This window comes from Emydura macquarii, unplaced genomic scaffold (assembly GCF_026122565.2).
Source record: "Emydura macquarii macquarii isolate MOO-44397 ecotype Brisbane River unplaced genomic scaffold, CSIRO-AGI_Emac_v2 contig_1253, whole genome shotgun sequence".
Lineage (NCBI taxonomy): Eukaryota > Metazoa > Chordata > Testudines > Chelidae > Emydura > Emydura macquarii.
In genome coordinates this window covers 52065139-52077958 of record NW_027131390.1, presented here as the reverse complement: position 1 = coordinate 52077958, position 12820 = coordinate 52065139, and the positions used below count along the sequence as shown (strand labels likewise).

General features: G+C 38.4%; 1 protein-coding gene across 2 annotated transcripts in view; it reads right to left on the bottom strand.

Moving 5' to 3' along the window:
• MDH1B (malate dehydrogenase 1B) overlaps positions 1-12820 on the bottom strand; it is a 60075-nt gene that overhangs the window by 9342 nt on the left and 37913 nt on the right. Inside the window, exons 2-11 of one of the 2 annotated variants that reach the window (XM_067548764.1) lie at positions 10918-11030; positions 8983-9117; positions 8685-8827; positions 7119-7621; positions 6335-6476; positions 4555-4718; positions 3491-3630; positions 2544-2592; positions 1908-1976; positions 399-467 (exon numbers count right to left, since the gene is read on the bottom strand). In XM_067548764.1, the coding sequence (XP_067404865.1) occupies positions 399-467; positions 1908-1976; positions 2544-2592; positions 3491-3630; positions 4555-4718; positions 6335-6476; positions 7119-7621; positions 8685-8827; positions 8983-9117; positions 10918-11030 (1527 nt within the window). The remainder of the gene's footprint in view (positions 1-398; positions 468-1907; positions 1977-2543; positions 2593-3490; positions 3631-4554; positions 4719-6334; positions 6477-7118; positions 7622-8684; positions 8828-8982; positions 9118-10917; positions 11031-12820) is intronic. The other variant, XM_067548765.1, reaches the window with a different exon arrangement.

Sequence of the window (12820 nt, the reverse complement as noted above, 5' to 3'; positions counted from 1 at the left end):
GCCATTTATTATATCTATGACCTCCTGAGGAGGCAGCAGCTTGGGGCTGTGAAACAATTCTTTTTATCTGTGAATACCATTGTTCAGTATTACTTTAATGTGACAGTAAAGGAAGATTTTGGACAGTAAAGGAAGATTTTTAATAGTTTGTTGGCCTACAAGGCTACAAACCACTAAACATAAAAGATGAAATTCTGGCCCCATTGAAATCAATGGGAGCTTTGACTTCAGTAGGACCAGAATTTCATCCCAAGAAGCTTTGCCCTCTTGTCTCGGAATGTCACGTTTGCACTGTTTTTGGGTTTCAACCTGCTTCTGCATAAAGAGCTACAGGCTTCAGATGTTCTCAATAAGAAAAATTTTGTAGATGCTATGATATTCTGGAACACATAGTTTACCATCTCTGGTTGTTTGGACTTTTTCTCCTTTCTCTGGCTGAAGTAAGCCACTGGATAAAGTTTCCAGGTCTGTAACAAACAAAATAATAGAATGCTCTGTATTTTAAAACACACATCTCCTCATATTTAAATATGCAAGGAGATAGGAAAGTCATTTTGATATGTTTTGCTATTATCTGAATAACTTGATGCTATGAAGATTTGATTTTAAGATCCCCCAAAGCCTTGGGGAAATCTGACTTGCGGGGGTCTCCACCTATCACGAGTATTTAGGTTACTACTAGCTAGCTGACTGCCTGTAGCTGAGTTGCTCCTCTGCTGAGCTGCCAGTGTGGCCTCTCTTGTCACAATGGGATGAGGCAGTCTTGCAAAAGAGCAGCATGGGGCACCAGATGCCAGCCAGGTAGGAAGAGTCCTGTTCTCACTGAAAGTGTATCTCTGAGAGCACCAGGATGTAGTCAGTGTGGATCACTGAATCCTGCATACATCAAGAATCCATCACTGGGGCTGTGGGCTGCAAAGAGAGAGCAAAATACCCAGGTGCTCACTGGGGGTGTGGAACTGGAGAGAGACCTCTCCCACTCCTCTTCCCGTCTCCCAGTATGTGCATCTATAGAGTGATGAGAAAGAAGAAAAGTTTTGAGGGAAAAAAGAGTTGATATGACCTGGAAAAGAAGGAATTTGAGGGGATCTGGGAGATGGAAAGCAATTTAGGCAAGGGGAAACAGACAGCAGCACCTGTATAAGAAAAGGAATGAGATAGCTGAGGCATTGTGAGAGCAAAGGGAAAGAGATTTGGGAAATAAGATAGGAAAAATTCAGTGGAAATGAGAAGGATCCAGGAAAAGAGCAATAGTGAGAAATACATGGAAAGAATACAAACTAAAATTGAGAGAGAACTGTAATGTAAAAAGATGAAAAAAGAGAAAATGGAATGTAGTTAAGAAAATAAAACTGGAAGATGGAAGAAAGGTGAGAAAAAATAGGAAAAGGGAATAAACCCAAGAATACACACAGCTTTCAGGTTAGGAAATTTTCAACTTAGTGGATGTTCTTTTTTTTCCCCTCATGTCATCTTCCTGCAGTGACAGGACAGAGAATCCAAGTAGCAAGACTGGTGAGAAATGAAGCATAGGAAGAGGTGGACTAAGACCTGGCCTTGTATTCTCGATGGGAAAAATAGACTGGAGAAGGCTGGGCAGTTTGCCATGGCATTGTAACGTGGCTTGCAGGTCCTGCCCAACTACTCCTGCTCATGTCTCAAAGTAGAGAAGGGATACTGGAGTTTTCTGTAGGTATTGATAGGGTTCGGTTTATGTGGTTATGCACTTGAACTCTGTCATGGTAACCTGGGAATTTTGCTTTAAGTGAAGCCAAGTGGATCTGGTATAAAAGATCTCTCCTTTGTTGTAATTGGGATCCCCTAAGGAAGTGACAAGATGTAACCGTGAAATATCGAAATGATCTTCTCTGGAATAATAGGGGCTTTTATTTAGTTTATTAGCCTACCCTCTGTGGGTGTTTGAACATTTTCCTCTTCTAGCAGTGCTAGCAGATTGAAGCCATTGAATGCAGTTTCTGCAACAAACATCAAAATGAAAAGATCAAAATTCACATTTACAACATCCCTTACTGCATCTGAGGTTCTCCTTTTTTTAATGGCAGATAGTTAGTGAAGAGGCCGAAAGAACCGATGGTATGGTATATCAGAGTGGCTTCAAAAACTTTAACCAGGACATATTGCAAAAGTATTTTCCAATTAGTCATTTCAATATGGAAAGAGATTTTATGTTTAATATTAAATAATGACAAAATACAAATCCTACATTTGATTTATCTTGAAATTATCTTCAACCAAATGATGATATTTATAGTCTCTGAATGCTAGAAAATCAACAACCGAAAACATGATTGTCACCACCATTGCACTCTCTAAGGGCTTATAACATTATGGTAGGATCTGGGACCTTTATATCAGCACTTAAAATAACTTCAGAAGGCAGAATTTTAATCCATAGAAAAAGAAAAAAAAATCATATAACCCAGTCATCACACCCATTGCTTTAAATCCCTCTCAAAATCTTATTTTATGTCCTCTGTTATGCGGCATAGCTTTAAACCAATATTTACTACTAATGGTTTTACCTTTATATGGACACATTATTGATATTTCCCCTAGTGCAACTTGTTTTTCCTATATAAGAAAGAGAGCTTTATTATCATATACTGTTTATAATACTTACAATTTTATAGCACAAATTTAAAATGTTCTGATGAATATATAGCCTTCATACAATCAACATGACTAAAGAGAATAAAAATCTGAATGACATTAAGGTGGACTCTGAGATCAGTCCTTCTCTTGTATTCAAATATTAATAACAATTTTCAACCTAGTGTGAATGACAAACTGAAAAGAAAGTGCTGTTATCATTTCTCAGATAACACAAAATAAGCTAAGCTTTGAAAAAACCCAGCCTTCAGTATTTGCACATGTGGCACAACAGAAAGGGGCTGCAAGGGAATTGTCTGCTGTCACTTCCTGGGAGTATGGAGGTGTGTTTGAGGCTACAGTGCCAAGTAGCCTGAAGTTACTCTTTTTGGCTAATAAATCGAAAGAGGGAGGGAGCCAGAAGGTAAAACTGAGTAGTAGGAAGATGTAGGAAGGAGTCTAGGTAAGAGCAACCTGGTCTGGGAGTGAGCAGGCCCCTGTTACTAGAGATAAGGGCCCTGGACTGGAACCCAGAGTACAGGTGAACCTGGGTTCCCCTACCAGCCACTGAGGAAGTGGCACAATCAGGGCAATGCAGGAAAAGACTGCCTGAGACTGTTGGTATGGAAAGATTTTTATAGCCCAGAAGGGAATACCACTTAGTGACTTGAATGGAGGGCTGAGTCATAAAGAGGAAGCTGCAGCTCCTGGAGCAAGAGAGTGGGCCATAGAGTCAGAGTGATGGAATGCAATTACAGGAAGGAGCACTGGCCTGGCAGAGCTAATCCCCAGAACAGCCAGAAGGAGGTGCTGCCAAGGACTCTGTGACACACCAGCAGATGGTCAAATGGAAATAATACTAGATGGAGAGTGACATCACCTGTATCAGATCATGGGCTAAACGCTTCAGAGTTTCTTGAGTTTCTTCATTAATTTCCGTTTCTGTAATGACCTCCCAGCTACCATCCTGGAACCTCACAGGCATGGAGAAGACGATCCCCTCGGGGACACAAAACTGACCTAAAGAAAAAATTCCCCAAAAACATGTTTCTTTCTGATTAAAACTTAGGCCTGGTCTATACTGCCGGAGGCCGTGGACAAGAGATACGCAAGCTACACACTGTAGCTTGCGTATCTCCCGTTGACTTACTTATGTTCCCTTACCACAGCGTCTCCACTGCGCTCCGTTGATGGGAGATGCCCTCCGGTCAACACAGCCTTACTCTTTTTTTTGGGGGGGGGGGGCGTGTATTTATTGTGTTGGCTGGAGAGCAATTCCGGGATCAATTGAGCGGGTCTCCATTGCCCGCTCAATCCATCCCGCTGCACTGATCCATGCAGCCCCGGCAGTGTAGACATACCCACACACTGATGTGCTCAAATACTATAGTAATGAGTAGCAGCATAAAACCCTAAAATAGACAAATTATTGCCTTTCTCAGTTTACAATACTAAGAACACTGAACTCCCTGATTTATCATAACTGCATGTTTTAATTAGGAATCCACAAAATCACTGTGTACCTTAACAATGGATATGCAAAATTCCTTATTTCCATCTGTGCTTTAAATGGCACTTACAAAAATATTTCTAAAGGTATTTGGATGCATAATCACACTTAAAGGATATTCCTTTAAAATGTAGCCCAAAGAATCAATAAGGAATATGAAAATCATATATCGAATTAGTGGTTTAAAATAGATGGACAGGAAAATGAAACCACAAAAACAGATGAGTAATTGTGTGAGATGCTTGTAAAAAAGTACTTAGATTTGGAGGCGCTTGTATTAAGGAAGTAAGTTCTTAGTCTCAGTGTATCATGATTTAATTTAAAATTGTTAAAATAAAGATCTGAGTAAAAAAATTACTACTACACTTACTGAAGGAAGTTATAGAGTAAAGAGAAATCTTCAGAGTATGTGTGAACTATAAATAAAAATTTACCTTCACTGAGTATTCCCATTGAGACAATCTCCCCGGGAGGAGAGTCTTGATACCAGTATCTCAGCAATGTGGCTATTACATGAGCAGGTGACATGCCTAAGCAGTGATGCTCCCGGGAACTCAATGTACTCAGTACAGACGCGAATTCTGAATGCACCCAGTTGCTGCCATCAAGAAAGGAGAGATTTTTTGATACAACTATGGAAGACTTAAGATCAGGTAGTCTTCTAGAATAAATAAGAACTAAAGACAATGGGAGATGTCAGTATGGACTAATTCACTCTTGAGTGCCTAAAGCTAGTCACCTATAGCCATAGATAAAAGCACAGAGGTATAAGTGGCCTGTTATCAGAGGTGAAGGATGTTGCAGGTGCAGGTAATTTATTCACGTGCCTTCTTTCAGCACAGGGAAATTTTAAATTGTAGTGGGGCCCTGTTGGTTGAGGTAGCCCAGGGAATATGCTGAATCTGCAACACCTTGATCATAACTGAGGATACGATTTAGTCACGGATTCTAAGCTTCACCCCCCTCATGGAGAATAGGCGCCTATCTCTTCTAGTGATCCACGAACCAAGGAAAGATAGGTGCTCCTGTGCCTAACTCCAGTGCAGGGCCTGAGCTGATAGGTGTGCATAGAGACTGACTAACTCACAAAATAGCTAAGGGAGCTATAACCTTTAGTCTAGGGGTTAGACCACTCACCTGGAATGTGGGAGACCACCAGTTCAAGTCCCTCTTTGGCCTGCTGAGAAGGGGTTTGAACAGGAATTTGCCATCTCCCAGATCACTGGCTTGAACACCGGGCTATAGAGTCAGTCTCACTCTCTACGACCCATTTAATGTTCAATTATTTAGTGAAAGTAGAACAATTTCAGCAGCAGAGATTGTGGGAGCCACTCATCAGAATATCCTGTAGACCAGTGGTGAGAGCACTCATCTGTGAGGTGACAGCTCCCTGTTCAAATCCCTTTTCCTCACATCCCAGGTGAATACCCTAACCACTGGATTAAAGGTTATAAGGGAAGTCTTTCCCTGCCCCTGACCCCACCCCAGCTGTCTTGTGAGGCAACCACTGAGCATACCTACTGGATGAAGCCCCACATGTAAGTTAAGTGGAGAAGTGCCTATCTTCCCCCATTTGTGGATTGTATTGGGGCTCAGGTGCAAGGTAGGCACCCGGATGCCTAGAGTGAGGAAGCAGGAGCCATAGCCAGAGGCAGAAACATAGGCGCTTACAGAACATTAAAACATACTCACTGAGTGAGTTTAGATACCGACAGAGTTAGGCAGCAGCTGAGCAATACTTTGTGGATTGCTGTGGTGCCTAAAAATGGGATTTAGGTGCCTAAGCACCTTTGTGGATCTGCACCTAGGTGCCTAGTTCACTTAGGCACTTTTGAAAATCCCACCAGGTGCCTATCTGCTTATTTAGGTGTATAAATACATTTGAAAATCTAGCCTGTAGTGAGTTTTCCTTGTTTCTGTAGTCCTTTACATGGTAACATGGGAGAGAAAAAAAACCTTATACAATTTCCTACTTTTTAATCTCAAAAATTGGCAGAGAACAGACAAATAAGTGTAGTTCATGAAACTACTTTAACTCATTTTTGGGAAATGGCTCTATTTCAAGTTGATTTGTGTCCCTTTAGTATTATGCTAGAAAGTGTCATATTTGATATAAACTCCATGTATTTGTGAGAGGCCTCAAGTTGATATGGATTAAAAAAGAAAACTGGTAACATTTAAAGAATCATAATGAAAAATAAATCTATACTGTACCCATCATAAATCATGTCCAGCAAAGGGCGTGAAAAACTAGGTGGACCCCAAATTGCACTGTCATATCTGTAAACTTTGGCTTTAGACAGATCAATGTAGCTTTTGCCACTGATATTACCCCAAACAGTCACATCTTTGACTCCTGCAACAGGAGAATATATATAAAGAGTAGTGAACAGAAAGATAGGCATTTACATAACACATAATGCCTAGTAGCAGGAGTTATTTTACCTCACAATTGTTACAACAACACAAAAGAACTCTCATTAATATATGAAACCTAGACATAAATTGAAGAAGGAACTTTAACATATCTGATGCTATTGTATATATTGGTGTACATCGTAGTGCCTATTTAAGTTACTGGATAACAAATCAAAACAAATTGCAAACATGGTAATACTTCTTTTAAAGCCTCATATACAAGAGAACACTGATTCTTAATGGTGACCGGTAAAAGATAATTAAATAAAAAAATCAAACAGCTTTGGAAATACCTGAATTCCCCAAATAACCAAATCGGATACTCAGCATATTAACTTCAAAGAAAGGCACTGATTGTACCTGCAAAAATGTGTGTGCATCCATTTTACCTACAAACGTCTGCGTATGTCTTATGCGAATCTGGCATTCTGCAGGTGCAATGGGTGTACCTGTATTTTTACATATACTCCAACTGCATCATGCATTGAAAATGTGTGCTAAATGTTCAGACGCATAATTTTAACCACTGAAGTTCCCAGTTTATGACTGATATTGGAGAGTACAAATACAAATTACTCACCTGCTGAATTCATATTCAGTTTCCTGGCCAGCATGGCTTTAGCTGCGCTTTCCAATAACATTGCCATGGCGATAATATTCTGTGGGTCAATGGATGGGGCAAATGTCATAATCATTAATGCCCTAAGGTTCACAAAGGTTTTCCCTGTCACAATAACTTTGACCCTGCTGTTGGCGTTCTTCTCAATCAGGGGACCATACACCTTACATTGCTCAGTCACCTGTTTGATGCAGTTTTCAAGTGATGGGATCTCATGTTGTAGGAGAATATCATCAAGTAAAATGACAACATCAGCCTGAAGAAAGGCATCATCTAATTCAGTGTACATTGAGACACTGCGAAGGAGGGGGAATGCTAAATCTTGAGCCTCCATTACAATATCATGCAGAATTTCCTTGTAGTGGTTATTGTCGAGCAGATGGATGCTAACCTCTGTTGCCATCCCAAACACTTCTCCACTGGCCAATAATGGAATCAGGTTGTAGCAGGCAGGAGCTGATGCACTGATGAGAAAATTTAGATATGGAAAATCTTTGTTAATCAGTAAATGCTGCCATTTGTATTATAAAATGTATTATAAAAATGGATGATACAGAACTTGATCTTGTTGACTAAGTTGACTAATATTCAAATGACTCATTACCTTAAATCATTTTTCAGTCTTGCTTTCATATCAGCATGTTAAAAATAAATACAGATCAGGCTTCCCTTCAGATTAAAAATCATATTTAAAAAATTCAACTAATTAATAAATGTGCAAGAACTTTTGAAGTCTAATTTACTCTTCTATGCTGCTTGTTTCCTTTTTGCATTTCCATTACGGTGGACAATGTAAATAGCCCAATCCGTTTTTCTTTTATTTCTATTCAATTTAATTTTTGCTGTTCATGTGTTAGCATAATGCTGCAATATTTGGAATACCAACACTACATAGGAATATTTATTTATGTAAAAATTTCCACTATACTTTAAAATAAAATATTTCATCAAAATATTTCTATTGGGTTCCGATATTGTAAAAATGTTCTTTTTCCAAAGGTCATTTGGGGGCTAAATTTGGCCCAATAGCGTTCCTTTAAGTTCACCTTACTTTTTTTTGGAAGCTGCAATCAAAATAGAAATACCTTCTGGAATAGCTATTGAATGCCCATAAACCATAGTGATGAGTGTGGTAAAAATGACTATATAACCTAATCCAAGTAAACAAATCAGCAAGTGTTTGAACAATTTAATGATTTATAGTATTTTTAAATAAATTGTTATAGATGTAGACAATGTTTTACAAAAAAAGGTTTTTTAATTTACATTAGAATTTAGTTAAAAGGGACATCAGAAGTTGGTGTTTAATGTGTTTTACAGTTTAGGATTTTAGAGAAAAATAGTTTACAAAGAAGAAGATACACTTTACAAGCAATTTATGTACCTATAAACAATATTAAAATGTATTTTATGTACAAACCCCATGTTCATTTAATCAGCTGCAGGAAGATTGTATTATATAAGAAGAAATGCATTATTCTAAAGATCAGTGAAATCTTACTGTGCACAGTCTGTTTGCTTTCTCACCTGCTGATCCAGACTTGCAACGGGTTGATAAGACTTTTACGGTCTTCCTCTTCTTTCTCATTCTCTATATGGGTCTGCAAATTCTCCTCTGCAATTCTCAGCATCTGCTCACTCAACATGTCTGAGGTGATGCCATAGTAATGCTAACAATGAGGAAACAACATTCAGTAATCAGAGGGTGACCCCAAACACATCTAAGCTTTACCACATAACAATATTTTATGTAACATCTGAAAAAGGAGGAAGGAATGAGAAAAGAATACAAAATGTGGATTAGCAGTTCTGAGAGTCTTGTTACCTGTGCATGCTCCATAAAATCGTTAAATCCTCCCAGAAGCAGGCCCTTCCCTCCACGGTCCAATAATTCCCTCCAAACAATCGGAGAGCGTTTGTGTTTCCATTCATTCTTTTCACAGATGTCATGAAGCCACTGCTATAGGCAACACCCCCCAAACAGTTTTAATAATATTTTCATATGCAGAAAGGCAAAATTAAAATTATTGCTGGTACTTTCCAATGTAAAATAGTAATTTTTCTAAATGCACAGCTGTGGAATATTTCACAGGTCTCCCAAATGTGAACATTTGAAAAACAAAGGAATGCTACCAACCAGATGGCTGTGATGTATTGTGCAAGGAATTAATTAGCATGAGAACAAAATATTGTACTTGCGTCTCCTTGATCATATCATCATGAAAAGTATTGTTCAGTTGGTTTAGCAGTACTGCAGCAACATGTAGTGTCAACAGACCATTTGAAACAAGAATCAGTTTAGGATTTCTATTTAAGATGAAAGGGGAGTAAGCAGCAAAGATTATTACCTATTCAGTACTATAGGTGTGCGTGGTGCTTAACTGAGGAACTCAGCAAAATCTAAGAGGTGACAGTATTAGTAAAACCTCTCTTACAGCATTGTCTGACTCATGAGATAGATCTGGGATTTTTTTTCTAATAATTTTCCCTAGTCTCTTGGCTGCAGATAAGATATAACATTACCCTGAATAGCTACCTGCAGTTAGATAATAAATGAAATTACATCTAAGAGATTTAATTTTTCTGTAACACATGCAAGAGAAGCCACTTCAGTAAGGAAGGGTTGAAGGAGGCAACTGTCTTTTTCCATTGTCTTTTTCTTTGCCCTTTTGATTATTAAAGATTGTTTCAATTTCTTTTAAATAGATGAGGCTGAAAGAGTTGTCTAGTTGTTCACTGTAGCTTCTCAAAGGTATTTTATCAAATGCTATTTTGTAACTACTGTCATCCATACAAGTACAGCTACTATTTACTATGCTGCACTCTACAAAGTGCGTACTGATTTAGTTTAATTGGTTATTAGAAACATTAGTGGAAATCAATTTCATAAGTAATCTCATAGTTTGATGATCCTGATTCTTAATGAGTTTGATTTACTCTGGATGTGATCTAGTATATTATAGCCACAATAAAAGGGAAATTATCTTCAGCTGGACCTTTCTGATTGTATCCATTGCACATTAACGCACTTAATGCCAGATTCTCATTTACGCTAACAAGACTTTACAACATGCTGCTACTACTATAATTTATTATTTGTATTACTATAGCATCTAGCAGCCCCAGTCTTGGACCAGAACCCCATTGTCCTAGACACTGTACAAACACACCCCAACAAACTCACAGTCTAAGTCAAGAGAAAAAAGGTTGATACTAATAAACAGAGAGATGAGCACCAGGAAACAATGAGATAGTATTGTCAGTGTAATGTGATGTACATGATGCCACCAAAGTGCTGTAAAAGGAACTTAGTGTAAATGAGAATGTGGCTTTTAATTTCAATACTTTCAGACACTGTAACATAAAGCTGTTAGAATCTAGAATTCCTTCTCCACAGATTTATTGACAAATGACTGAGAAGGAATATATATCTGAAATATGCAAGTATTACAGGGCCAGTATATAATAGGCAAAGCAGCCACTTATACACTGAAGGAAATAGCAATTTTTAAAACATTTTAATACCAAAATATAATCTTAGTCTGATAATCATTCTGGTTTCATATTTTGTATTATGATTTGCAAATAGCCCAGACTATCTACAACAGTAATGTGGTGTTTCAGACTTCTGTAGTTCTCAGAGCCAGAAAGTGGTGCCAACATGTGCAACAAAGGAAGCAAAGTATAGATCAGAGGCATATTCCATGCTCTGCTTAAAGCACATGGTCATCTATTAATGAACGGAATTAAAAACCCTTACCTCCCACTTGTCAGGATGCTGAGTAATCTTGTATATTTTGAAGTTAGGCAAATTAATCTGCAGATAGTCAGCCAGAAGTTCTGCCTTAGCAAAGTATGGACAGTCTGCCCTACCTGGAAATAAGGGAATTAGCATAACTGTTAGAATTTATTAGAATGATTGATAAAAGCCTCCTAAGAAACACATTTTAAAAAATCATTATGATTTAAAAGGAATAAGAAAGAGTAATTTACAGGACCAGTTTTCTGTAGGCTTACAGTCAGCAGTAGTAGAAGGACAAGGCCGGCACTAGACCAAGGCAAGGAGCATTTTCAGTGCCCAACCCCTCAATTTGAGGTTTGAGGAAAATATAGTTCTCAGAACGTCTGGAGGGTTCCATGAGATTCTACAAAGGTCCAGAACATTCTAGGAGATTAGTGAAAAATGAATCCACATACAGAATACCTGAAACATTTTACTTCAAACGTTCTATTTTCCTATTTGTCGCTAACATAAATAGCACTCCGAGCCTGTCGCCCTCTAAGCCCGGCACCCCAGGCAGTCACCTGGGTCACCTGCCCCTAAATCCAGCCCTGTATAATGATATTACATATCAGGAAAGAACATTTTAGGGAGCTAAGACATTTAAACTCCAATTCAACAAAAGTGCTTATGCACACGCTTAACTTTAAAGGGTTAAGGAGAACATATGGGGGAGGGGGAGAGTAACAATAGAAAGAAGATCCATTAATAAATGAAGAGGGAGGTGAAATTAAGGATGACTCAGAAATAGAGGAGATACTGTAATTTTTGTTTTTTAAAAAACCCTGCCTTTAACAAGAAAATAAAAGAAGCTTGGAAATCCAGAAGTATAAGAGTCTCTTTAAAAAGAAGCACCTGACTAATTCATACTAATGACAGGGAGACTCTAATCGGGATAATTGAATTTTACAAGTTAGGCCACAATCCTTTGAGCTGCACTGCACAGGCATGGTGCCCAAGTGAAGTCAACAGGGGACTACCCACATGGAAAACTTTGCAGACAGGATCAAAGTGACAAAGCAATTTTTAAAAATGCAAGGATACAGAATTATAAGTGCATGCTGTTCATATATATGTCAAGTGCCATTTTGATTATGTATGACCATACTCCAGGATATAATTCTAAGAGTATGTCTACATTGCAATTAAACACCTGTGGCTGGCCTGTGTCAGTTGACTTGAGCTCATGGGGCTCGGGCTGAGGAGCTATAAAACTGCAGTGAAGACATCCGGGCTCAGGATAGAGCCTGGGCTTTGCAATGCTGTGAGCAGGGAGGGTTCGAGACTCCAGACCAAATGCAAATATCTATGCTGCAACTTTACAGCCTCATAACCTGAGTCAACTGACATGGGTCAGCCATGGGTGTTTAACTGCAGTGTAGACATACTCTAAATATTCTGTAGCATATTTTGTAAATGTAATAAGACACAGTAATATGTGACATCACTACAGCGCTGTCCGTGGTATTACATTTCTGCTGAGATGGGAAGACACCAACATTACTTTTAAGAATTATAAAGTCTGCAGAACAGCAATATTCTACTCTACAAGTAAGACTTGAAAGATATGAACACATCAGTCATTCTGGATGATACACATGCTTGAACCTCAGCTCAGGAAAGCATCCCTATTCAGGATTGCATTTAAGCACCTGCTTAACTTTATGTCCCATTTAAGTCAATTACTTTAGTGGATGAGGGGAAAACAGTAGAGGTAATATATTGATTTTTGTAAAGCATTTGATAAAGTTTTTCATGACATCTTACTCTCCAATTATATTCAAATTGGTTTAGCTAGGAACTGTGCCTGAAAACTGGCTGAACAACCATAAAGAAAGTGTAATCATAACAGTTACTGTTATGGTTATTTTATTTAAAATCT